Genomic DNA, 26,396 nt, shown 5'->3' on the forward strand with positions numbered 1-26,396 from the left:
CACTTAGCACCCATCCCCTTGTACATCTCTAACCATCACACTGTCATCCTGACCCCCTCGCCCCGACACTCAGGCCCAGGAGCCTGGGCTTCTTAAATTACTGAACTGTTTGCTCAGCCCCTGCCTGAGGGTCTGAGCTCTGAACTATTGTTTGTTGCCCCGCCCTGATTTAGGGCCTGGGCTTATATACTGAACTGTTGGCTCAGCCCCTGCCTGAGGGTCTGAGCCCTGAACTATTGTTTGTTGCCCCGCCCTGACCTAGGGTTTGGGCTTAAATTACTGAACTGTTTGCTCAGCCCCTGCCTGAGGGCCTGAGCTCCTGACTGTTTCCTGCCTCACTAGGCTAATTCACCAGCTCACCAGACTCGTGTAGTGAGGCGGCCTGGCTCCCAGCCGCCCCAGAGAGGGGCGAACCCCAACAGCGGACGCTTACAGGCCAGTAGATGCATTTCTAGATGTTCAAGTTATAGAAGACACATCGGCTGCATCTGTGACAACCCACGTCTTAGAAGAGTTAAATGCTTGTCAATTGGACCCCAAACAGATGGCTGCTTGTGCATTTGCTGAAGCTGCAAACTTCTCTGGAAGACATGGTGGTGTGCAAGCTTTGCTCAGAGAAAAATGTAACCCTAATCTCTCCTATACACAATGCAGAGGCCATCTACTCCAACTAGTGCTAGTACAAGCTGCAGACTCTTCAAAAAACATTTTAAAAGCTATAAATTGGAAAATATAGAAGATACACTGGGATTGAAGTTCAAATTAGTCCAACCTGGGAAAACCCTCTGGCTTTCTCATGAGCGATCCTTGGCTGTTGTCTTAAAATTACTCCAGCCATTATTACTGACTTTGGAAAGTATCTACCAAGATGGGATGGATCTAAGTAGTGAGGCTGGTGGATTACTTTTGCTACTACATTCAGAGAAGACTATTGCCACTCTGTCTCTTGTAAGTCTACTGTTGAAACCATTTAGGTCATTAAACAATGCCATCCAGGCATCTGCTACAACAGTAGTAGATCTTTGTCCAGCAATAGAAGCTACATTTGGGTCAATCAGAGAGCTATCCATTGAAAAAGTACTGGAAGAAGCAAAGACTTCAGTCCAGAAGTTGACTAATGAAGGCATTTATATTGAATCCTTAAGTGAAGAGGACAAGAAGTGTTTAAGACAACTGAAAAAGTACACAGACTTCTTTTAGATTCTACTCAACCTCTACGTAGCTTTTACAGATCCCTGTCCTATAAAACACTGACAGTTGAGTGAAGTGAGGCACTACCAGCAATGGGGCTGCCATGTGCTCAGGACAGAATAGAAAAATTGAACACAGAGTGGAATATCATACGACAAATGAATGAAGATTTGACTTCAACTTATTTTTTAACATCACTAGTGGCTCGACCTGATCTTTATGCTATGTTTCCTGGGATGAAAGAAGTAGGAATTCATCTCTTGCTACTCCCAGTCACAACAGCTACCGCTGAGTGTTCATTTTCATCATTGAATAGAATTTTGTGTTCTGAAAGAAGTCGCCTTCTGCCTGATCATGTGAATGAACTAATGAGCATATCAACTGAAGGAATGGAAATACTGGACACACGAGAAGCCACCAAAGATGAACACATTGCATTCAAGAAGTTCATTAACAGAGTTGTGCAAAATTATTACAAGAAACCAAGAAGGATGTAGATGTCGTGCTTCATAGAATGCTTGAGTAGCCAACTTTAATTTGTGTGATGATTTCAAAACATGAGTTAAATCTAATAAAATGGTCATGAAACAGTTTTCAGTTTTTACTATGGTGCCATACAGCCCACCTTCACCCCTCAATTCCTGGGGAAAACACTGACTACAAGCTTCATGTATACTAGCAATAAACTATGGACAAGCTGAGGAAGCTGTTCCACTGTGAATACACACACACACACACACACACACACACACCAAGGACCAGATTTGTAATGGTATTAAGCACCGAGTGGGATTTGCAGAAGTGCCTAGGCACCAAGCTCCCTTTGAAATCAATAGTCCTAGGCACATAGCTGGTTTAGAAAATAACGAAGATGTGTTGGATTTTAACAGTTTTTTCAGTTGTTTCATTACTGTAGAAAGGTCTTGTAGGTATCAATCAAGGTAAACTACCATCCCCCATATGCATCTCAATTCTGATAATTTATTGGTGCATTCAATTCTCAATTGCTTTTACTTTCTCAGGGCTAGGATTGATTCCATCTATGTTTATTGTGTGTCCCAAATTGGTGTTCATGGAAAATGCACTTTTCCTTGTTTAGCTTCAGTCCAGACTGACTGATAGGGTTAGGACTTCCACCAAAGACCTATATATCAAAATATTACCCATGAATGCTATAACTCCATTTCTGTTCATTAACAGTTCTGTCATCTTTCAGGTGCACTGGTAATCCCAAAAGGTAATCTTTGAAAGCAAAATCTCCCAATGGTTGTGATAAATATAGTCAGTTTAGCACTCTCTTTGGCTAAAGGAATTTGCCAGAATCTGCTTGAGGCAACCAGCTTGAAGAATACTGTAGCTCCTTTCACTTTGGGGAGGGAGTCATTCAGTGTTGCGGGGGTGGGGGGCATTTTTCTCCCGCAACTGCTTCATTAAGTCTTTTAAGATCCACATATATTCTTATTTTCCCACTTTTCTTTATAATCAGTGTCATTGGGGCACACCAGACTGTTGGCTCAGAGATTTTCTCAGTGCCAATCTATTCCATTCTCTCTAATTCAGTTTCTAATTTATGAAGCAATGGGACAGAAATCCTGCAAGGTGTATGTATACTGTATGGTTCATTGTTGTCTCAAGGTTATTTGTACCAAATCTCCTTTCAAAAGTCCAATACTATCAAATACTTTGTTGAATTCTTCCACCTTTCTCACTAGGCCCATGGTGGCTGCCACACTGCAGCTGAGAAGGTTGTTGTCTTTGATCCTTTGATCATATACACTCTGAATGAAAAGCTTTTGTCTCTGTAAGTTGTTTCTGTGGTGAACTGGCTCATGCAGTTCAGAATACTTCCAGGGTTAGTCAAGTCTGTGTCAGGTGATTTCACTGCTGGGAGGGGTCAAAGATGATTGTAAGTCCCTTCTAAGATGACTGTGACATCTATTCTGAGTGAATTTTAAAGTCAGTAGTCTTGCCATGAATATTCAGTTTCATTCTTGAGACTGGCTCTATATCATCACCACATAACAGATCACAGAAACAATGGTTCTTGATTGTCTATAATATTAGTCAACTCCCTGACTGCCTTGGTATGGCAAACAGCTGCAGAATGTCAATATTTTGTGCATTTATTGCACCTTGTACCTGTGGCTGGGCTATGAATTTTTCCATGTCTTCTACATTTAGTCTGAAAAGCGTTATTGTTTGCCTGGATTATGTCCCTTTTAGGCTTAGGGATTTTATGATAATTACTTGTAGAACTCAATCTGCAGCTGTTAACAGCTTCTAAACTAGTTTCTTGTTTTGAAAGTGTGGCAGATTGCTCTAGGTTTTGCTGTTTCACCAGCTCAAATTGCTTTGCTATTTGAATAGCTGTGTACAGAGTTAAATCTGTTCAAAATTGTAGTTGCTGTGAAAGATTTTTACATGTTAATCCAATAACCAGCCTATCTCTATTTTCATTTTTGTTCTCCTGAAATCATAGTTTTCAACCAATGCATACATACCTCTTATAAAACATTCAAAATTCTCTCCTGATTCTTGAATTTTCTGGTGAAAATCTGCATTTCATAAACCACATTTCTCTGAATATAAAGTATGCATCAAACATAGCCAGAAACCGTGCATAGTCATCTTTTTTACTCTCTTCAGTAAAGGTAAAAGATTTAAAGATATGTTCTCCCTGCCTCCCCCTAGCATAAACTAAAGAACATGCCTGAATGTCTCCAGTTTCCTTGTGAAGTTTGGTTGCAATGCAAAATCTTGCAAAATACTTTGTCTGTCCATTATGAAGGTTTGTCAAAACTGAAGTTCTTTGGGACGTTAAAGAGTGGCCTGGTGATGAGCTCCATCCTGCAACCTGTGATGCTTTTTTTCCCTTCTGTATCCAATCTTTGTTGCTTTGTTCCTTCCGTGTCTGTTCTGATTTGGCACTTGTTTACTTATGACACCATGTCATATCCATCTTGTACACAGTAGACTGCAAGGCTGCTACTAGAAGATCAGGCTCCTGTACCATATAGACTGGCTACATAGCCTCCTTCTCAGAGAGACACCAGAAATGTGTCTTCCATAAGATTCTTTAATGTACTGCCAGGTTTGGCTGAGGTTAGCTTAAATAAGGTATATTAAACACATTCCCACCTTGTGGCTGAACAGTATAATAAAGTTTAGCTTTGCATTACAGACCCAAAGGTGCCTAAGTTCCCTCCAATGGGCATGTGCAAAGCCACCTAAATACTGATGTTGCCCCACAGCTAATGAGCTTCTCTGAGCCTTCATTCATACCTAAAACCCAGTGGGATTCTCAAACTAGGTGTTCCCCTGCCTAACTCACCTGTGGGTCCCAATTCAATGGGCATGTTCAGAGCACACCTAACTTATACAAAAGAAAGTGTGTGTGGGGTGAGGGGTGCGCAAAAACCCAGTAGCCCACTGGTTAGGGATCTCACCTGGAAAGTGAGAAACCTGTTTTCAAATTTCTTCTCTGGTTGCTTTGGAGTAGGAACTTGAATAGAGGTCTCCCATATCCCTGGTACTATAAGTGCACTGGACTGTAGAGTCAACATCTTGCTTTTTCTCACTCTCTGACCTAGTGAATATTTATTTATAAGAAGTGGAACAGCTTCAAGAAGAGAGTTTGCGAGAAATGCATGCCAGAATATGCTATAGGCTGGTGAATAGGGCCCTCATCCAGAATGTGGGAGACCTGCTCCAAAGTAGGCAGAGCAGGGATTTGAAAACAGGGTTATAAGGGGATGGGTCTCTCTTTCTCAAAAAGGCTGACCTGGCTTAGGCACCTCCAGGAGAGGGTTCACGGCTGAGAATCCTGAGTAGAGTTAGGCACCAAGTATCTCTGTGGATCAGGGCCCTCAGCCCCTTCCCACACCCCACATGTTACTTGTGGCTTAGGTAGCTCCTCTTTCAGTTTCTGCGATCACTTTCTTAGGCACTGTGACAGACCCAGACCAGTGGGGTACAGGAGTCTGGTAGAGGGCAAGTATACTGGTCACTGGATGAGTAGTTTTCTGTTCCCTGGGTGACCAGAGCAGGGGCTGCACTAGAGTAATCAGGAACCTGCTAGAACCAGTTAAGGCAGACAGGCTGATTAGGACACCTGCAGCCAATCAAGGCAGGCTAATCAGGGCACCTGGGTTTAAAAAGGGGCTCACTCCAGTCAGGTGAGGGGGAGCCAGAGGAGAGGAAGTGCGTGTGAGGAGCTGGGAGGGAGAGGCACAAGGAGCTGAGAGTGAGAGGGTGTGCTGCTGGAGGACTAAGGAGTACAAGCATTATCAGACACCAGGAGGAAGGTCCTGTGGTGAGGATAAAGAAGGTGTTTGGAGGAGGCCATGGGGAAGTAGCCCAGGGAGTTGTAGCTGTCATGCAGCTGTTACAGGAGGCACTATAGACAGCTTCAATCCACAGGGCCCTGGGCTGGAACCCGGAGTAGAGGGCAGGCCCGGGTTCCCCCCAAACCTCCCAACTCCTGATCAGACACAGGAGGAGTTGACCCAGACTGTGGGGAAGATCACTGAGTTGAGCAAATCTGCCAATAAGCGCAGGACCCACCAAGGTAGAGGAGGAACTTTGTCACAGCACCTAACTCTCTGTACAATGCAGAGGTTGTTTAAGTTAGGAGAAATTGAAGATAGATTCAGGTATTTCTTTGATGCAATCCTCTTTATTTAAAAAAATGTACAGAAAGCACTGTTTCTCTGAACACAGAGGAACAAACCATAGGGGGCATAAGTTCATATGTTCCTTGGACCTGTACAGGGAGCTGCTCCCCCGTCCACCCAACCTGCATGCATCCAGACCCCCTCATATGTAGACCCTCCCCACCCCCACACTCAGAACTCCCCCGATGAGCCCCACTTCCCTTGCACCTGGTCCACCCCAATGAGCTACCCACATCCGGATCCCCATTCCACTGAGCCCCAACCAGCTGCACCTGGATCCTCACCCCACTGAGCCCCACTCCCTTAGCATCTAGACCCACCACAGAGCCCCACACACCCAGACCCTCTCTGCCAAGCTCTATTCCCCCCATTCTCAGACCTCTGCACTGAGCCCCAACCACCTTCACCTGGACCCCGCTGCAGAGTCCCATTACTGTATCACCAAGAACCCCTAACAAACCTCTGTGCATCCAGATCCTCCCCGTACCTGGATCCCCCAGATTGCCCCACACAGAATCCTCTCAACCCACACCTGGATCCCCCCCATGCCAAGCCCCTCCAAACTTGGACCCTGCCTTACTGAGCCTGCCTGCCCACACTTGGTGCACCTAGCATGGAGGGGCAGAGTCCTGGGGTGTTTCTGGGACAGGCCTAGTCCTTGTGCTGTGCCAAGGTTGGGTGCAGCCTCACCACTGAGTCCGTGTTCCAGGGGGGAGCTGCACAGTGATCTCCCATCTCTGTGCAGCCAGTGGCCTGTGCTCCCCAGTGCCATGCTGGAGCCTCCACATTTATCTTCCGCCGCGCTGTGCACATCAAATCCCACCTCTAACACCAGTTGTGACAAAGTTCCTCCTCTACCTTGGTGGGTCCTGCATATTGTAAAGATGGAACTTAAATACTTTTCTTTGAAAATTTGGCCACAAATGTCCACTTTAAAACCCCTGAGTATTACTTATGCATTGGCACTTGGGATTAGGATTTTTGACATGGCATACTTAGCCAAAAACATTTATTTTGTCTAACTCTGCCACTCCTACTCCTATTACCCTGAACATTTAGCTGCCCAGCACAAAACAATGACTTGGCTGTAACTATAATTGTGTTAGCTCACATCTGGACTTAGTAGCAAATTCCTGTTTTTAAAAGATTTCATAGCCCAAATGATTTTCAGTGTTTCCTATCATAGGTCATGGCTGATGGCAGCACATCTGTGTTCATTCCCAGCATTGATTCTGATGGTGAGGAAGATGGATGCTTAGTACCAATACCAAAAGAAGTTCATACTCCTGTCACATATGGTGAACATGCCCCCAGGTAAACCGAACATACCACACAGGGATTGGTTCTTGGCCCTATGCTATTTAACATCTTTATCCCTGATCTGGAAGAAAAATAAAATCATCAATGATAAAGTTTGCAGATGACACAAAAATTGCGGGAGTGGTAAATAATGAAGAGGACAGGTCACTGATTCAGAACGATCTAGATAGTTTGGTAAACTGGGCACAGGCAAATGATATGTGTTTTAATACAGCTGTATGTAAATGAGTACATCTAGGAACAATAGAATGTAGGCCATATTTACATAATGGGGGACTCTATCCTGGGAAGCAGTGACTCTGAAAAAGATTTGGGAGTGATGATAACCAGCTGAAGATGAGATCCCAGTGTGATGCTGTGGCCAAAGAGCTACTGCGATCCTGTGATGCATAAATAGGGGAATCTCGAGTAGGAGTAGAGAGCAGCAGAGAGTCCTGTGGCACCTTATAGACTAACAGATGTATTGGAGCATGAGCTTTCGTGGGTGAATACCCACTTCGTCAGATGCATGTGATGCATGTGATGCATCCGACGAAGTGGGTATTCACCCATGAAAGCTCATGCTCCAATACATCTGTTAATCTATAAGATGCCACAGAACTCCTTGCTGCTTTTACAGATCCAGACTAACACGGCTACCCCTCTGATATAGGAGTAGAGAGGTTATTTTACCTCTGTATTTGACACTGGTGCAACCCCTGCTGGGCTATGTATCCAGTTCTAGTGTCTTCAATTCAAGAAGGATGTTGATAAATTGGAGAGAGTTCAGAGAAGACCTATGAGAATGATTAAAGGATTAGATTACATACTTTATAGTGATAGACTGAAGGAGCTCAATCTATTAAAAAAAGGAAGGTTAAGGGGGGACTTAATTACAGTCTGTAAGTCTGTACATGGGGAACAAATATTTAATAATGGGCTCTTCAGTCTAGCAGAGAAAAGTATACCCAAAGGCTAGAAGTTGATGCTAGACAAATTCTAAAGCTAGGAAATAAGGATTACATTTTTAATGGTGAGTTATTAATCAACGGAAACATTTACCAAGGGTCATAGTGGATTCTCCATCGCTGACAACTGTTAAATCAAGATTGAATGTTGTTCTAAATCATATGGTCTAGGAATTATCTTGGGGACATTTTATGGACTGCACTGCACTGGAGGTCAGACTAGATGATCATAATGGTCCCTTTTGGCCTTAGGCTCTATGAATCTATAGGCTCACATTTTCTTTATTCAGTAGTCTTTGTTTAGTTATTTGATGCCACCATCTTGAACTTCCACTTTCTCATTATGCCATCACAATGTTCTTTTCTAGAAAAAGGTGTGTGATTCTAATGTAATCTGAAACTAATCAGATTTGTATGGGTGACTGTTTAGGTTCTTCATTGTCTATGCTGATGGTTCAGGGACTGAACTCCTTCGGAACAGTGACATAGAAGAATACCTTGCTTTGGCGTATGGTGATCCAGCTACTGCAGTCTTGCAAGAGCCAGTACAAGAATGTCCAGGTAGGGATATTTCATTTCCTTTTTGCCAGCCAAGTTTAGAAATAATTAAAATAGTTGGAGCAGGACACTCAAAACTTTTATTTAGGTAGGAAAAATGAAAGTGCTGTTCCCCACTGTGCTCATACTCCAAATTTGCCACCCTGCTAGTTCCATAGTGGTGACTGCATCCTGTTTCTGCCCAATGGTAGCAGTGTACATGGGCTTCTACTCCACAGGACATGAAAGTGGCAGGGAATGTGGAAGAAAGAACTTATAGAAAGACTGTGGGATGTAGTCAATCAACTAAATGACTGTTTGATTAAGGGGGAAGTTCACACACATTTGGTACACTTTTATCCTTTTATATACACGAAAATTGAAACAACTACTAAATACATAGATACTGTGAATTTATTGTGGGGCGGAGGAAATCACCAAATGTCTCTTGTGTTAGTTTAACCATCTATGTGTGAAGTAAAATGATCGCTACGAATGGTGGCTCTTTGCTATTTGGAAAGCCCCCTCTATGCATTTGGTGTTAAGGACATTGAAAGATAAAACTGGGACAGGGATTATTAATAGCATATGGGGCCTTCTTCCTGTAGGTCCATGGTAGTAACTGAAAGTGGTTACTCTCTGAAGGCTTGGCGTGGCTTGTGTGAAATGAATTACCAGGACTCAGTGCCAGTCCTAGTGAACGAGCTATGGGAAATGTCTGAAGGGGACAGACCTTCACTAAAGAAATAAATTGTAAACAAGCCATATAGAGAAACATATATAGTATCCCCTTAATGTGGAGAATACAGTGACAAAATGGCTGCTTTAAGTAGTACAATAATGGTACAGTTCTCCCAACAGCTGATCTCGGGAGGAATTGAGAACAGCCATCCCACTGTTCACCCTGTCAGGTTTTACACTATTTGAAGTGTTGCTTCCACCAAAAATAAATGGCTTCCCAGCAGATAAATTGAATAACATCAGTAAAGCTGCCACTGGCACTGGAAAGAGGAAGAGGGAAAGAGAAAGGGGAACACATCAAGAGAACCAGGAGGGCAGAAGAAGGAAGTTCAGGAGGGGAAACAGGATATGTTCCATGAAACTGCCAGATGAGGAAGCAGGCCTGCTAATCACCCTCAGCACTCTGTCTGAGAGTAGCAAACCATTGGGCTTCCCCCTAAAAAGATGGCTACAGTTAGGTATGTGATGGCTACAGTTAGGTATCTATAGGTTCAGATAAGAATCCAGATTTTAGGATGCTTCTTCAGACTTCAAACTTTTAGGACCTTCCCACCACTAACTTGGCTATTTTTGCTGTATTGAATATTCTGCTCTTATATGCTTATGGAACAGTGTATCATTGTGACAAAACAGCTCACAGTGATGTACATTTCTTATGTAGTTTATGAGGCAGAATATAGGGCTAAGTGGATTTTTGGTCTGGTAGGAGAGGAAAACTTTAAGAACAATCTGAAAACTGCATCACTCTTGAAGACTTGATAATTAAGACACCTGTAGGAGTTTAAAAAAAAAAAAAAAAGCTGGAGTTCATCAAAGAGTAATAATTACAAGTAATTAATTACCTGTGGTCTGAAAGTGAAATGTGCAATAGGATAAAATGCAGCTCACAACAATGCTTACGTTGAATATGGAAGTGTAGCCTAAGTAAGAGTTCCATATGCAGCTCGAGATGGTGCAATGCTGTAGTTTTTTCAGGGTCTGCAGTTCCTTACTCAAGAGAAGGTCATGCACTCCATAATATGCAAATTAGATGTATCCCTGAGACTCCTGGCAAGTTACAAATGCAATCTGTGGTTTGGCAAAGTTTGGATGATCCTAATCCAATATTTACCTATTGTGATCCATTGTGATCCAGTATTGTCTCTAACCATCAGTATCACATTCTTGCATTCATTTTCACAGCCCAGTAATAATATGCTTTACATTTACATATGTTCTTTCATCTGAAGATTTCAAAACCCTTCATCAAATTGTCCATCCAATTTGGATGCAAAATTACTTTTATTGAAACGTTTTTGACCCAGGTGTTCTAAGTATTACTGTTCTCCGTCCATTGACTGAAACGTCTCCCTGGGTAATGAAGAGAGAATCATCCAGTATTGTTCCTCCAAGCCTCCAGTCCAGGAACTGGGATACGTTTCCTCCATTTGAGGTATAAATCTTTCAAACTCTTTTTTCTCCCTGTTTTGCTATTAGGCATTGACTTTACTCTATTATTAACTATTATATTTATTATTTGCACATAGCACTTGTAGATTGGATTCATAGATTATAAAGCCATCAGAAACCATTATGATCATGTGGTCTAACCTCTACATAACACAGGACATCACTCTATCAATTTCTATTTGAGAATTTCCAAGCACTTTATGTACTTAAATTAATTAAACCTCACAACATCTGTGTGATGTAGGTAAATATTGTTATTCCCAATTTATAGATGGAAATCTGAAGCACAAAGATGTTAGTTGAGTTGACTAAGGTCACACATTGAGTCTAGCCCAGAGCCAGAAACAGAACTCTAATCTCATCAGTCCCATGTTTTAGCCACAAAACCATGCCGTCTCTTTAAAACAATCCAGAGGGTATCCTCATCAGAAAATACTGATTAGATTAAATTAGGATAGGTTCAATTAGATTAGGATGTGTTAATGTAATAAGCATGCGACCTACAGGAATTCACTGTCCACTGACTTCACTGGTTACATTCATAATTAGATTAGGGTAAATCAGATTTGGATCCAAACTGCACATACTCCCACCTTTTTAAAGTAAAACTCTGAAATCCAAACACCACTGACCTTGAGGGATCCAAACTTCATGGTTTGGGAGACATTTCTGCATAACAACTTGAGAGGATGCCATGTGAACTTGGTCATAACTATAGATCCTGTGCTAAGAAACACCTTAGCCTGAAATTCAGCCGCTGAGTTTATCTAGCCCAAGTTGCAATTCTTGCTTTGTGAGCAGGGAGCATTTTCATGTAAGTATCTCTACAATCTTGCTTTCTGACTTGTTGAGAACCGTCCATGTCACTATAATAAATAATCTCATGCTCTGTTCGCTCGTTGTTGATTTGTGTTCAGAGGAAGATTCCAGGTCCACCTTTTGGCACACATATTTGGAAAGGTCTGTGCATAGGATCCAAAGAGCTGACTGGCTCTCCAGCACCTGTACTAAAATGCCCTAATGTGCTACAAATCCGTCAGCTGATCCAGTATGAGCCAGTCAGTGATGAGCTGAGACAGAAGCTGCAGCTGTCCCTCAAGGTAATGCAGTCACTGTAACTTCATTCTCTTAGTAAACAGAAATTTGCTGACAAATCAAGTAGAATATATTTTTCTCACACCCCTGAGATAAGAGCTGTCAGTTACTTGGAATCCAATAATCCTTGTACAAATATATAAATGTACATAAATATTTATTATATGTATATAAATATTTTAATATATGTTAAATTTATATAAATATAAAAGATACAAATGTTATATATGTTATATAAAATATATAAACCCCAGATAGGGTAGGATGCTGACCTTGCCTAGTCTATTTCACAATAAAACTAAAGTGCCTTGTTTTCACTATTTCTTTTCCTCCATATAGCTCACTCACATTAGTTATTCCCAATTGTAAAACACATTTTTTTTTAGCAGTGAAGACAAGGCTGTGTCAGGGCTGAGCCACATTGACACAAGGTGTGTTGTGGGAGAAGTTTTACTGCCAGTGCTGTATTTTTTTCTGGGGATAAACAGTCTCTATGGCTGTCATTCAGACAACGCTTTCTACTAGGAAAAAATCACTTAAAGGAAACCACATAAAATTAATTTTAAAAAAATCTTCCCTCTATTATTAATAACATGTATTGCCATTGACACAATGCTGAAAATCAAATAATTGTTTAGACTATTTCATAACTTTTCACATTTCACACAGCTTCAGCAGCAGAACTAAACTGGCCTGTTTCACTTTCATTCACTTTCTAGGTGCACAAATTGTTGTCACTTTTATTCACAATATCAAAGAAGAATGTGTGAATGCCAAAACAAACATTTTTAATTGGAATATTTTAAAATTCTCTTCATATTGGGGGTTTTTCATTCTTTAATTTGTTTTCCACTTACAAAATTTAAATTTTGGACCAAGGATATGTCCACAGTGCAGCCTCTTTAACCAGGGCCAGCTCCAGGTTTTTTGCCGCCCCAAGCTAAAAAATAAAATAAAATAAAAAAGGGGGGCCGGAGTGCCGCTGCCAAAGCAAACAAACAAACAAAAGAGCCGGAGTGCCGCCCCTTGAAAAGTGCCGCCCCAAGCACATGCTTGGAACGCTGGTGCCCAGAGCCGGCCCTGCCTTAAACAAATAAAACAAAATCCTATACCCAAGGCCTCTTCTCACCCCAAATGTATGGGCTGAACTCCTCATCTCTGTTAATGAGACTCTTGCATGTCTCTTGGTGTGAAAATAAACCTCAAAGAATAGGTTAAATAATCTTAGTGAAGTTTACATTTCATGTGATCAATTTTTATTTCAGATATTAATTAAAAGTGTCTTATGTCTTCCCTGGACACTCACCAGACTGCTTTGAGAGGATCAGAAACACTGAATCCCATGTGGCCTCAGCTTCCAAGGGCTGAGCACAGTTTAGTCAGTTTATCCCTGACTTTGAGACTCTTCAGGTGTAGACCTGTCATGTCTGATGCCTCTTGGCAGTGCGGGCTCCATAGTCCAATTACCTAGGCCCTGAAACTAATGCCATTTCCCCCAAGCCTCTGCAGCACCACGTTCTGCAGAAGTGTTTCAACCTGAATAAGCAACCATTTAAGGTTTAATGCTTGTTGTCCCTGGTCTGGCACAGACATCAGCAAATGGTGGATTCCACCTCCATACAGAGGTGTTCCATGATTAAACAATTTCATAATAACAACTTCACAACATCAGCCAGAAATTATTAGTTATGGATAGACCAGTTCCCCAAATCATCACACCTCATTACACTATGAACTGAGTTAATATAGAATAGGTGCCCTTAATCTCATCAGATAATCGAAGTTGTCTGAAGTGCAGACCATGGGTCAAAAGTGACCCATGGAGTTCTGAAATGCAACCTATTGATCAGCCCATTTATAGACTGTCCTGAAAGATGGCTAGATCGTCGGGCTCAACGGGTAGTGATCAATGGCTCCCTGTCTAGCTGGCAGCCAGTTTCAAGCGGAGTGCCCCAAAGGTCGGTCCTAGGGCCGGTTTTGTTCAATATCTTCATTAATGATCTGGAGGATGGCGAGGACTGCACCCTCAGCAAGTTTGCAGATGACACTAAACTGGGAGGAGTGGTAGATATGCTGGAGGGTAGGGATAGGATACAGAGGGACCTAGATAAATTAGAGGATTGGACCAAAAGAAACCTGACGAGGTTCAACAAGGAGAAGTACAGAGTCCTGCACTTAGGACGGAAAAATCCCATTCAGTGTTACAGACTAGGGACCGAATGGCTAGGAAGCAGTTCTGCAGAAAAGGACCTAGGGGTTACAATGGACGAGAAGCTGGATATGAGTTAACAGTGTGCCCTTGTTGCCAAGAAGGCTAATGGCATTTTGGGCCGTATAAGTAGGGGCATTGCCAGCAGATCGAGGGACTTGATCATTCCCCTCTATTCGACATTGGTGAGGCCTCATCTGGAGTACTGTGTCCAGTTTTGGGCCCCACACTACAAGAAGGATGTGGAAAAATTGTAAAGAGTCCAACGGAGGGCAACAAAAATGATTAGGGGGCTGGAGCACATGACTTATGAGGAGAGGCTGAGGGAACTGGGATTGTTTAGTCTGCAGAAGAGAAGAATGAGGGGGGATTTGATAGCTGCTTTCAACTACCTGAAAGGGGGTTCCAAAGAGGATGGATCTAGGCTGTTCTCAGTGGAACCTGATGACAGAACAAGGAGTAATGGTCTCAAGTTGCAGTGGGGGAGGTTTAGGTTGGATATTAGGAAAAACTTTTTCACTAGGAGGGTGGTGAAGCACTGGAATGGGTTACCCAGGGAGGTGATGGAATCTCCTTCCTTAGAGGTTTTTAAGGTCAGGCTTGACAAAGCCCTGGCTGGGATGATTTAGTTGGGAATTGGTCCTGCTTTGAGCAGGGGGTTAGACTAGATGACCTCCTGAGGCCCCTTCCAACCCTGATATTTTATGATTCTATGATCCACTCTGCGCCTTTAGTTTCCATGGGTCATGTCACAATTACCGGGGCTAACTGCACCTCTGACATCTCCTAGGTTCTCCAAGTGCAACCCCTCTCCGTCTCAGGTCTCTAGTCATCACCTGTCTCTCAGGATGGAATCACGCGATTCTCCCACTCTGGGTTGCAGTCATCTGTGTATCAATCCTGATTTACCTCAGCAGGTCTGATTTAAGTCCATAACCTCTAAGACAGTGACAGTGGTAAGCAGTGACCAACCAGCTTCCTTAAAACAAAGTATTTTTATTTAAAACAAAAGCATTTCAGAGAAAACATAAAACAGACTGTATGCCTATCTAGCTTGTTTCTAAGACTTACGAATCCCTAGTTCTGGGACGTCCCTACTTCTTTAGACTCCTTCCACAGAGGCTTTCACACTCTGTCAACCTGTCTCTCTAGAAACTCCCTACTGACAAGTGGCAATGCCCCCTCGTCCCCATGAGAAGCACTTTTTACTCTTTAGTGTTCTTCTGAGAATCAAGTTCCCAGGCTGGCAAAACAAGTTTGCATCTTCCTTGGAGATAGGATACTTGAAGCTAACAGGAAGTACTCTAATGTAGTCACGTGATTTTTATAGTACATTTGAAAAAAGGTCTTGTTGCAATAGAGACACACACTGACTGCTTACATCTCTTACATTTTTGACACATCATTCTAGCAGGACTCAGTTTTACTCATTTGCATTACATACATATACTGATTTACATATTGGTCTTTTAAAAGGGGGCAAATTTTTAAACTTCTTATGCCAAATTCCCAGGTTAGGTCTCTGCATTTAAAAGATTATAAATTAGGTCAGCAAATGGCCCTCAAAATAAGAAGGAACCCCTAGAAAGAAGCAGTGCAATTATGGGCATTCCAGAGACCTTTGTAATGATTATATTAACCAGAAATGTAACTTTGTCCATGTTCTATGGGTATTCCAGGAATAAGTGACTTACAATGATCAGTAGAGAAAGATGAAGACAGACAGAACTGATACCACTAATAGCCACTAATTCTTTGTGACTTCACAGACATAACGACATCTGTGGGGTAGAGCAGAGAACATGATCCTAAGTACAATTGCAAAGACAATATTTCTCCTTAGAAAGTTGCCTCTGTAGAACCCCACTGTCAGTCATGAGAAGGTAGATTGAAACTACTTACATTAGAAGAATACTTCTTTTGTTATAGAAGACTTTTTAAGCTAGAGACTTACTTGGTCAGAACCTAGCCAAGAGCTAGAGGAGAGGGCACAAGCTTTCTCTTCTCCTTCCCCATTTCTTTGGAATTCAAAGAAGTATGGAAGAATGCCTGTTCATGAATCCTTGCATGTAGCTTGCCATCTGGATAGGGATGTGAGCCTAGCCCTACCTATGGTCCCTACTTTTCGATCTAACTGAGCTTGTAAGCATAAAGACTCATCTGACAAATAGAGCTCCACCATAGTTTCTTGACCCTGACAATGTGACTCCTCAGAGGCAATATATACCTCACTTACTGGTAAGTAAACTCTCCTCCATATGAATGTCCATTATGTTTACTTCTGTAAAACAAACAGTTGCATCTCCCATATCCTTTATTCACTGCTCCACTAGGAATACATAGATTACATCCTGAAGCAGGAAGATGAGATGCAAGAGATGACCATTAAAGAACCAAGAACAGAGGAAGAGAAGGGTAATGCTGCTGACCTCCTCAAACTGGTTATGGTGAGAGAACTTCATTTTGAATTTTTTCTTTTCAATACCAATTATTGAAACTCAGGGTCTGTTTACACCAGGAACAATATGGCATTGTCACTTCTGTCAGCAACCATGCCAGGTACTTGCCGCACCTCTAAAATACATTCACAAAATAACAAACAAAATCTTAGGATGTAATATAGCAGAACACCAGCTCTACTATAGTTCAGGTTGAGCAGAGCTTTCTGTTTAAAAGTTGACTCTTCTAAGTGCTCTTAAAATACATGTGCTTACTCAAATTGTCTTGAAATTTTCTGTACTTCATGGGGTGCTGGTTAGTAGTGTTAGTTGTCCACATCTGATGTCATTTGAGCAAAGGATTCCTGAGCAGAGCTGGGCAAAAATTTTCAGATGAAAAATGTAGGGTCAGTTGAGCTAAACTATTTGTGAATTTGACATGAATTCACCAAATACTTTTGGCCAAAACACAAAACTTTGGGGCTAGACTCACAAAACAGCAGCAATGGCGGCTGCTTATGACGATGGTGCCTATTATATTTCTGGACCCTGCTCCAATGAATATTTCATTATTTATATTTATAAAGTGGAGCAGTTTCAACAGGAGAGATTGAGAGCACCGCACCCAGAATAGCTTGTAACCTAGAGGTGGTCCAGTCCTGCCCTCTGAGCTGACACTGTCTGTTGTGATGGGATCCAATGACTGACTCCCATATGCTGCTTAGCTCCCTGAGCCTGGGTAGTGACTGGTCACTATCCTTAGTTCTGGCTCACTCAGGTGCACTACCAGGTGCAGACTTCTATGACTGATACCGGTCTTAAACAATGGGACCCTGCGGGCTTGGACCCTGGAACCAGTGCCTCAGCCTTCCCAAGCCCCTCCTTGCCCCATTCCTCACCCCCATTGGTTAGATACATTTCCTCCAGAGACTGACTGGCTGTGGGGGAGCTCTGGTTTGTAGTTAACCTTTTCAGGGACAGTGTGGCAGTAATGCAAGGAAACGGAGGCTTAGCAAAGGAATTTCTTATACACACACTTTGTTCTTAAAAAGCACAAGACAGTGAGAGCTCTGTGGAAAACAACAAACTACTGAACACAATCCCTCTCTGGCCTCACCACCTCGTGAATACTCGGTTTCATCTGAGTCCTTGAGGGGAGACAAAGTCCCCTCCACTCTCTCCTTCAGGGTCTTCTGTTTCTGGCAATGGAATTGTTTCCTTAGCTTAGAAAAAGCAGCTGCCTTTCAAAGCAGTCGCTGTCACCTCTAGGCAGTGATGAGCTGCCAAAATATTAACAACCAGTTCCCTCCTCCTCACCCCATGAGGGGGGTCATGCCCCCCCCGGGACTCCTGTCTCATCCAACCCCCCATGTTCCTTGACAGCCCCCCACAGGACCCCTACCCCATCCACCCCCCTTCCCTGTCCCCTGACTGCCCCCTGCCACCCCATCCAACCCCTTCTCTCATTCCTGATGGCACCCCGGGACCCCTGCCTCATCCAACCACCCCTTCTCTCTGTCCCCTGACTGTCCCTGGAATCCCCACACCTGACTGCCGCCCCATCCAACCCCTGCTCCTTCCTGACTGTCCCCCCGGGACCCTTGCCCCCATTCAATCCCCCTGTTCCCTGCCCTCTGACCGCCCCGACACTAATCCACCACCCCCAACTCCCCTGCGCTCTATCCAACACCCACTCCCTACTCCCTGCCCCCTTACCGCGCTGCCTGGAGGTGGGGGCCGGGCTGGGCCGGGGCTGGGACCGGAGCCACTCGGCCAAAGCCAGGGCGCTCGGCCGGGACCGGGCCCAGGAGCCAGGCCGGAGCCGTGCCGCCTGGCCGACGTCGCAGCCGGACCCGGGAGCTGGGCAGGAGCCGCGCCATCCAGCCGAGGTTGCAGCCGGACCCGGGAGCCGGGCAGGAACCACGCCGCCCGGCCGGCCGGGGTTGGGGGCCAGGCCGGAGCCATGCGGTGCCTGGAGCCCTCCTCCCGCTCGCGCCCCGGTCCCCCTGCCCCAGCTCACCTGGGGGAAGCCGCTGCTTCCTTCTCAGCTCTCCCAGGCTTCCCATGCGAACAGCTGATTCGCGGGAAGCTGGGGACAGGGAGGAGAAGCTGGAGGAGCATTCAGAAGAGGAGGCAGAGGCGGAGTGAGGTGAGCTGGGGCTGGGGGAAGGGCAGGGAGCTGCTAGAGCTTTTGTTAAATTTAAAAGCCCTTTTCGAACCAGTTGTCCCTGGCAGGACAATCGGTTCTAAATGGGCTTCTAAATTTAACAACCGGTTCCCGCAAACTGGTGGGAACCGGCTCCAGCTCACCACTGCCTCTGGGTGAGGTGGTCAAGCAGAGAAACTACAGTTCTCCCAGCCATGGATTCCAGCCCCCTTCTCCCAGACACACGGGTTTCTATGAAGAGTGTTCTTTCAAAGTCAGTGGGTCTGTTACTACTGGGATAAAGCCTTTCAATTTTCATAGCCATTTCATTGCTCTGTCACAACTTCCAAAACAGTCTCTGCTTTAGGTGCCAGGTTTCTGCTACAGAAATGCCCATGTGAAAGATTACATTCAAAAAAAGAGGTAGAAATTACAACAGGCAATCACAAAACCAAAATGAAATTCCTAAGCTGACAGACATATCCCGAAACTGCCACAGAACATAAGTACAACTAAGTAAAACTCCTCACGCGGCCAAATACATCTCAACTCTCAAACATAGCATAGGATGTAAGCTCCTCCCATTGCCCTGGAGGAGCTTACATCATATGCAGTGGTGAGCTGCAGCCGGTTTACACCGGTTCGCGAGAACCGGTTGTTAAATTTAGAAGCCCGTTTAGAACCGGTTGTTCCTGGAGGGACAACTAGTTCCAAAAGGGCTTTTAAATTTAACAAAAGCTCTAGCAGCTCCCTACCCTTCCCCCGGCCCCAGCTCACCTCACTCCGCCTCTGCCTCCTCTTCTGAAGCTCCTCCGGCTTCTCCTCCCCCTCCCCAGCTTCCCGCGAATCAGCTGTTCGTGTGGGAAGCCTGGGAGGGCTGAGAAGGCTTCCACCAGGTGAGCTGGGGCTGGAGGGTGGGGGCGCCAGTGGGAGGAGGGCTCCAGGCGCTGCGCCACCCGGCGAGGTCGTGGCCAGACCCTAGGGCCCGGCGGCGCGGCTCCTGCCCCCCGGGTCCAGCCGCGACCTCGCCGGGCAGCGCGGCGCGGCTCTGCCCGGCCCCCGGGTCCGGCCGGGCAGTGCGTCTCCTGCCTGGCCCCCAGGTCCGGCCCAGCGGCGCAGCTCCTGCCTGGCCCCCGGGTCCGGCCGGGCAGTGCGTCTCCTGCCTGGCCCCCAGGTCCGGCCCAGCGGCGCAGCTCCTGCCTGGCCCCCGGGTCCGGCCGCGACCTCGGCCGGGCAGCGCAGCTCCTGCCCAGCCCCCAGGTCCGGCCGGGCAGCGCGGCTCCTGCCCGGCCCCCGGGTCCGGCCGCGACCTCGGCCGTGCGGCGCGGCTCCTGCCCGGTCCCCGGGTCCGACCCCGACGTCAGCCGGGTGGCTCTGGTCCCAGCCCCAGCCCAGCTGGGCCCCCACCTCCAAGCAGCACAGTAAGGGAGCAGGGAGGGCGTGTTGGATAGAGGGCAGGGGAGTTGGGGGGGTGGATTAGTGTCGGAGCGGTCAGAGGGCAGGGAACAGGGGGATTGAACGGGGGCAAGGGTCCCGGGGGGGCAGTCAGGAAGAAGCAGGGGTTGGATGGGGTGGTGGGGGGCTGTTAGGGGTAGGGATTCCAGGGACAGTCAGGGGACAGAGAGAAGGGGTGGTTGGATGGGGTAGGGGTCCCGGGATGCCATCAGGAATGAGAGAAGGGGTTGGATGGGGTGGCAAGGGGCAGACAGGGGACAGGGAAGGAGGGTGGATAGGGCACAGGTCCCGGGGAGGGGGGCTGTCAAGGAACATGGGGGGTTTGGATGGGGCAGGAGTCCCCAGAGGAGGGGCATGACCCCCTCCTGGGGTGAGGAGGAGGGAACCGGTTGTTAATATTTTGGCAGCTCATCACTGATCATATGCAGGCACTGTGGGTACAACTGGTGCAGTTTTTCCAGTGGGGAACATAGGGAATTGGCTGAGGCAGAGGAACTATTCAAGAGCGACCTGCTCCTCCAGATTCTGCTCAGAGCATGCTTATCTCAGAATCCTAGGGGAAAGACGGGGACGTCCTTTACTATGGGGCAAAGGAGCTAGTTGCCTCCCCTAACCTTGCTTTGCCCCTTCCCTCCAAGACTTTGCAAGATTTAATATAATCACATATCATGTTCTGCATGCTGACACAACTGTGCCACTCCTCCACAATTTTTTCTATAATGATGCCTGTGGGGAAAGGCACAAGAGAGGGAAAGGAACTGTTAGTTCAGATCAAAAATAGGGCTCAAGGCTTCGCATTTTTGCAGCAGCCAATGGGGTTTCACTAAATAGAATATCAGTATAAGCGTTGGCCTGCATCACATGAAAGAATACAACTTAGAAATATTCAGTGTAACGAAGAAGTGACATACCTCCATCCAGATGTGGTAATGATCATCATGCTACATCCCAGGACACCAGGACTAGAGATCGTCAAGGAGAGCAGATGCATCTTAAGAAGTGAAGTTTTTTACCCACAAAAGCTTATGCCCAAATAAATCTGTTAGTCTTTAAGGTGCCACTGGACTCCTTGTTGTTTTTTAAGGAGACGGAGAGGGTGCTTTGGCCACTTAAAGGAGCATAAAGGCAGCACACTGCAATACGCATATGCATGAATACTCAAGCAGAACTGGCCCTCGTGTTAGAAACAGTGTTGAAATAAACAATTGGGACTTTCAGTAGAATCCAACATAAAAGTCTCAGGCAAAAAAATCCTTATCTGATCCCAGCCTTAACATACCAGTTTGGAGTAATGGGTTGGTTGGAGGTGGGATTTGTGATGTAATTTAATGCATAAATGGCAGAATATGATTAGAGTCCTATTATTCTTTTCTAATTTTTTTAATAATCTACTCTGGAGAACTGTGCTAGAAAATGTGAGGGAGATTCCATGGGAGGTCCCACAGTACACTGCAAATGAAGGGAGTGCCGCAGACTTGTTTTCAGTATGGATATGCTGTGCCATTGCAAGGTCAAATGGTGCAACCAACACATATATGCACCTCTGTCTCTGCAAAGCCACTCTTACCTAGCGGAAACAGACCATAAGGCAAATGCAGTCCTATCACTTTTAATTCTCTGTACACTGCAAACTCATAAACAAATTCTGAAGCAAAGTATTCTGAGGAATTAACTCATCATGCATGAGAATCAGATTAAATTCATTCTCCATCAGTGACTCTCAGGTTTGTATACATTTCATCTGCTACTCTCTTGCTCACATTGCCAAGGACCCTAGAGGTCCCATCTCATTTTCATGTGGCTGTGTCTACTGCATATCCCCCATTCCTTGACTCCCATTGCTCTGTACTTTAGAGATATTTTGTTTCCTGGCTCACATTTCCAGGCATGCTGAGGGGACCCCATTTGTAGCCTCAGATTGACAGAACGCTTCTTTGGGGATAAAAACTCTCTCAAAGGGTAGGTACTGTTGTGTAAGGTCTTGTTTGGTACATATCCATAATTATTCTGTCTTCATTGCAGTCTTTCCCTAACTTGGAGAAATCATCTGAAGATCTCAACACTAGAGGTAGGAACAAATAAAACTCTGTATTTTAAATGCTCCAATGATTTTTAAACATTGGTGAAGTGATCCTTTCAAGTGCTATGCACATTAGTCTGTCTCCTCTGGTTTTTGATCCCTTTTTTACTTCTAAAAAGAACAGGAGTACTTGTGGCACCTTAGAGACTAACAACTTTATTTGAGCATAAGCTTTCATGGGCTAAAACCCACTTTATCAGATGCATGCAGTGGGTTTTATATATATATACATAGAGGACTTGAAAAAAATGTGTGTTGCCATATCAACTGTAACGAGGGTAATTAATTAAGGTGAGCTATTATCAGCAGAAGAAAAGTTTTTGTATATGAATTAATATGTTCCTTTGAGCATTTGTTAACATTTAAAAGTACATAAAAATTAAATCAAAATAGCATGTATTTATTTTTAAAGTAATATCTCTGAGTATTTTCTATCCCTGTGACGATGCCAGCTTTTAGAATGCTAATTATTCAGCCAGTCCAAGACTGCAGAGGTTAGTCTTGATAATTGGACAATACTTTTCATGCTCTTTCATATTTTTGAAGCTTAAACTGGAATTGCTGCAAGTAATGGTTTCCACACTACATTATTTCCAGGCAGAAATGGAACTAAGTTTGTAAAGATGTATCACCAACACAGGGAAAAAATAATGTAAAAAAGAACTGGCGTTCAAAAAAAAATTGACAAGACAGAAAAGTGAAAGTTAAACTTCAAAACGTAGGGAAAAAACTACAAAAATTAAACTTTGTGAATTTAGCCCTCAGTATTTCATTGTACATTTCAAAGGAATGTGGGTGTATAACAGCCTTTTTAGGTGCCTAAATCCAATATTTTAAGTGCCACCGATATTCATAAACTCATCACTCAGCTGCTGCCTAGATCCCCATAGATGCCTAAATTTCCACCAGTGGGTATGCACAAACCCACCGCAGTCCTGGCACCATCCCACAGATAACTAGCCACTCAAAGCTCTCACTCACATCTAAACACTGGAGGGATTCTCAAATGAGGCAGGAGAATGCCTGTCTCACCTGCAGGGCCCGTTCTAGTAGGTGTGCTCAGAGCACACCTAACCGGCACAAAGGGCAACTGGAGGCAAGCATGTCAGGATTTTGGGGGGCGGAGTATTGTACATGTTCCATTATGCCTAACATATGTGGGACATCCATATTTGAATTCCCAGCCTGCCTGATTTGAAGCAGGGACTTGAACTTAAGTCTCCTACATCCCAGGTAGGAGTGGTGCCCTAACCTCTGTCTCTTCCCCCCAGAAGAAAGCCGAGCTAACTTAGGCACCTAGTGCCAGGAGATGGTTCACAGCTGACAGTCTCAGGCAGAGATAGGAGCTTCTCTCCAGCCGTTGAGTCAAGAACCTAAGGCCTAGATCCGTGCAGGTTAAGCGCCTTTGTGATTCTGGGCCCTAAACGTTGCTCCTTTCCTCTGCTTTCACTCCTGGCTGGATTAAGTGGCTCCCTGCTCAGCTTGCTGGCTTCTGAGAATCTCTTTTTTAGGTGTCTAACTCGCCCCATAACATGAATGGGGTGCCTGGGTGCCTAACTTTAGGCTGTGAATTCCACTGGCCATTAGGGCACCTACCAGCGTTGCAAGGCCTAGTCCCTTTGGAAATCTAGCCCTTGGAGACTTTTGAAAACAAACCAGTCAATGGCTCTCTTTAAAACTCTTCTCTCCAAAACAGATGGTCCTGAATTTTACAATAAAAAATTTCCTTCGGAGTCAAAGTTCAAATGTAAAACTTAAACTAGATAGTACATGTATAGAATTTACAGGAGAGAAAAACACTTCACTAAAAAAACAAAAATGTTAGCACAATCTTAGCTGTGAAATAATTGGCTTTTCTCCATAATACATATTGAAACAATAGTTACTTCCATAAGAATTTTGATTATGGTAGTTTTACAGCAGCAATTAAATATAGTGAAACTAAAGAAGATCCTTTTGGAGTTCAAGTATTGCTAACCAGTCAGACACTAGCTGAACATCAGCAACTTTTTCCTGCTCACAGATATTTGATTTGTTTCTTTAAGGAACATATAAGCATTTAACGTGATACACAGAAGGAATACACGTTTATTCTGTATCAGTGATCTTACCTCCGGAAAGATGAATTTCCTAACTGCTGATACTCTAAACTTGAACCTGGGATGAGGAAATCCATCTGAGCTCTTTCTGCTTCTTACATCATAACCAGTTATAAAGATTCTATATTCAGGCCTGGCTGCCAGTTTTCCGATGATGTATGAGGCAGAAAAGAATCCAGCTCAATCTCCTATGTTATTCAGATAAAACTGTTTATGTGAGTAAAAGTAAGGAGATCTGACTCACAGGAATCAAATAAGTTAAGAGGAACCATTTTTAAACAGCAACTTTTGATTGGGTGACATAATGATGCATTAAAGAAATATCTGCTGCTGCTTTTAACTATTCTTAATGAACACTTTACAGTGTTTAATACTGAATTTACATTGGTAGTTAAATAACCTCCCCTTATCTTGCAGCTCAGATAGTTGAGTTATATGAGCAGGCTGTGGATTCTCAGCTCCAAAGTCCACCAAGGAAGACAGTGTCAAAGCAAACTGAAGACTACTGGCAGAGTTTCAGGTAGGACAATCCAATAAAACCGGCTGTTATCATAAATCATACAAAGGACGGTGAGAAGCAGAAATGAGAGACATATGCTTTAGTGGTTAGCGCATGGGAGTGGAAAGGAAGAGTTCAAGCACTGTCTGACTCTCCCTATGGACACTTTGTCTCTGTCTTAGTTTCCCCTTCTGTAAAATGGGGCTAATAACACTTACCTATCTCACAAGGGTGCTATGAAGATTTTTGTGGCACCTTATAGACTAACAGATGTTTTTGCAGCATGAGCTTTCGTGGGTGAATACCCACTTCTTCGGACTTGCATCCGAAGAAGTGGGTATTCACCCACGAAAGCTCATGCTGCAAAAACATCTGTTAGTCTATAAGGTGCCACAGGATTCTTTGCTGCTTCTACAGAACCAGACTAACACGGCTACCCCTCTGATACTTGACATGAAGATTTTTGAGATTTTTAGCTGCACAGTGCTATAAAAGAGCAAAATGTAATTATTAACATGGTTGACCAATGAGTGTTGCAAACTATGCTTGTAATCAGTCCAGGTCAGAAGTCATCAGACACATTAACCTAGCATGGCTTAATAAGAGAAATACTTTCTTTCATTAGTTATTTTGTGAACCATTCACGCTTATAAAATACTGTGCTATTTATCTCATTTTCATTATTTTTCTCCTTTCCCCCTCATGCAGCAAGGACAGATTAACCCAGATATCTCACTGGCAGACAAAAATAGAGCAGTCCAGGTAATGGTGTTATTAAGACTGAAAGTTAGGGCCTGATCCAAGACCCACTGAAGTCAGTGGAAAGATTCCTACTGCTTTCATTGGGCTTTGGATCGGGCCTTTAATGTGATACAGTAGCAAAACAATCCTGTTGGAGCATTAGCGCTAATAGAAATGCTGAATGAATAGTTTGACTGCACTTCTGATACTTTTGCAGATGACAGATCAAAGCATAGGAATGGAGGGGGCAGTATCTATTACAGACAATTTAGAACGGGTTAGGAGTTAGAAAATGTAGGTTCTATTCCTGGCTTCAGCACCAATTAGGAAAGTAATTTAGGTCAGCGTTTTCAAATTCTGGTTCTTAAATCTCTGTCATAGACACTTAACAGAGATGGCCTGATTATAGAGGTGATGAGCATCTGCTCAGTTCCCATTAAAATCAGATCCTTTTGGTGCCAAATTTTAACATTTTGACTCTAAATCTCCCTATCCTCCATTTTCCTATTTGTAAAATATTTACCTCCTTCACACAGGGGTTATAAGGAATCTTTAATTAATGTTGATAAGCACATTAAGATCTTCAGATTAAAAGTGCTATGGAAGGGGAAAGTATAATAGGCTAAGCAGCAGTGAGAACTATAATTCAGGCTGAAACTCAGCTTTAATTCTAACCCCCTTACTTCACTTCCACTTAAATTAAAAAAAAAAAAATCCAGAAATGGTAAGATTCCAGAAAGTAAGATTTTTATGAATATGACAGAGTGCTGTATTTA

General features: G+C 44.1%; 1 protein-coding gene across 6 annotated transcripts in view; it reads left to right on the plus strand.

The window, feature by feature from the left end:
- SPAG17 (sperm associated antigen 17) overlaps positions 1–26,396 on the plus strand; it is a 282,801-nt gene that overhangs the window by 235,301 nt on the left and 21,104 nt on the right. For 5 of the 6 annotated variants that reach the window (XM_045000963.1, XM_045000962.1, XM_045000966.1 and 2 more), the window contains 8 exons: positions 7,051–7,178; positions 8,562–8,692; positions 10,714–10,841; positions 11,776–11,958; positions 16,496–16,609; positions 22,224–22,269; positions 24,798–24,900; positions 25,588–25,641. In XM_045000963.1, coding sequence (XP_044856898.1) covers positions 7,051–7,178; positions 8,562–8,692; positions 10,714–10,841; positions 11,776–11,958; positions 16,496–16,609; positions 22,224–22,269; positions 24,798–24,900; positions 25,588–25,641 — 887 coding nt within the window. The remainder of the gene's footprint in view (positions 1–7,050; positions 7,179–8,561; positions 8,693–10,713; positions 10,842–11,775; positions 11,959–16,495; positions 16,610–22,223; positions 22,270–24,797; positions 24,901–25,587; positions 25,642–26,396) is intronic. The other variant, XM_045000967.1, reaches the window with a different exon arrangement.

This window comes from Mauremys mutica, chromosome 1 (genome assembly GCF_020497125.1).
Source record: "Mauremys mutica isolate MM-2020 ecotype Southern chromosome 1, ASM2049712v1, whole genome shotgun sequence".
Lineage (NCBI taxonomy): Eukaryota > Metazoa > Chordata > Testudines > Geoemydidae > Mauremys > Mauremys mutica.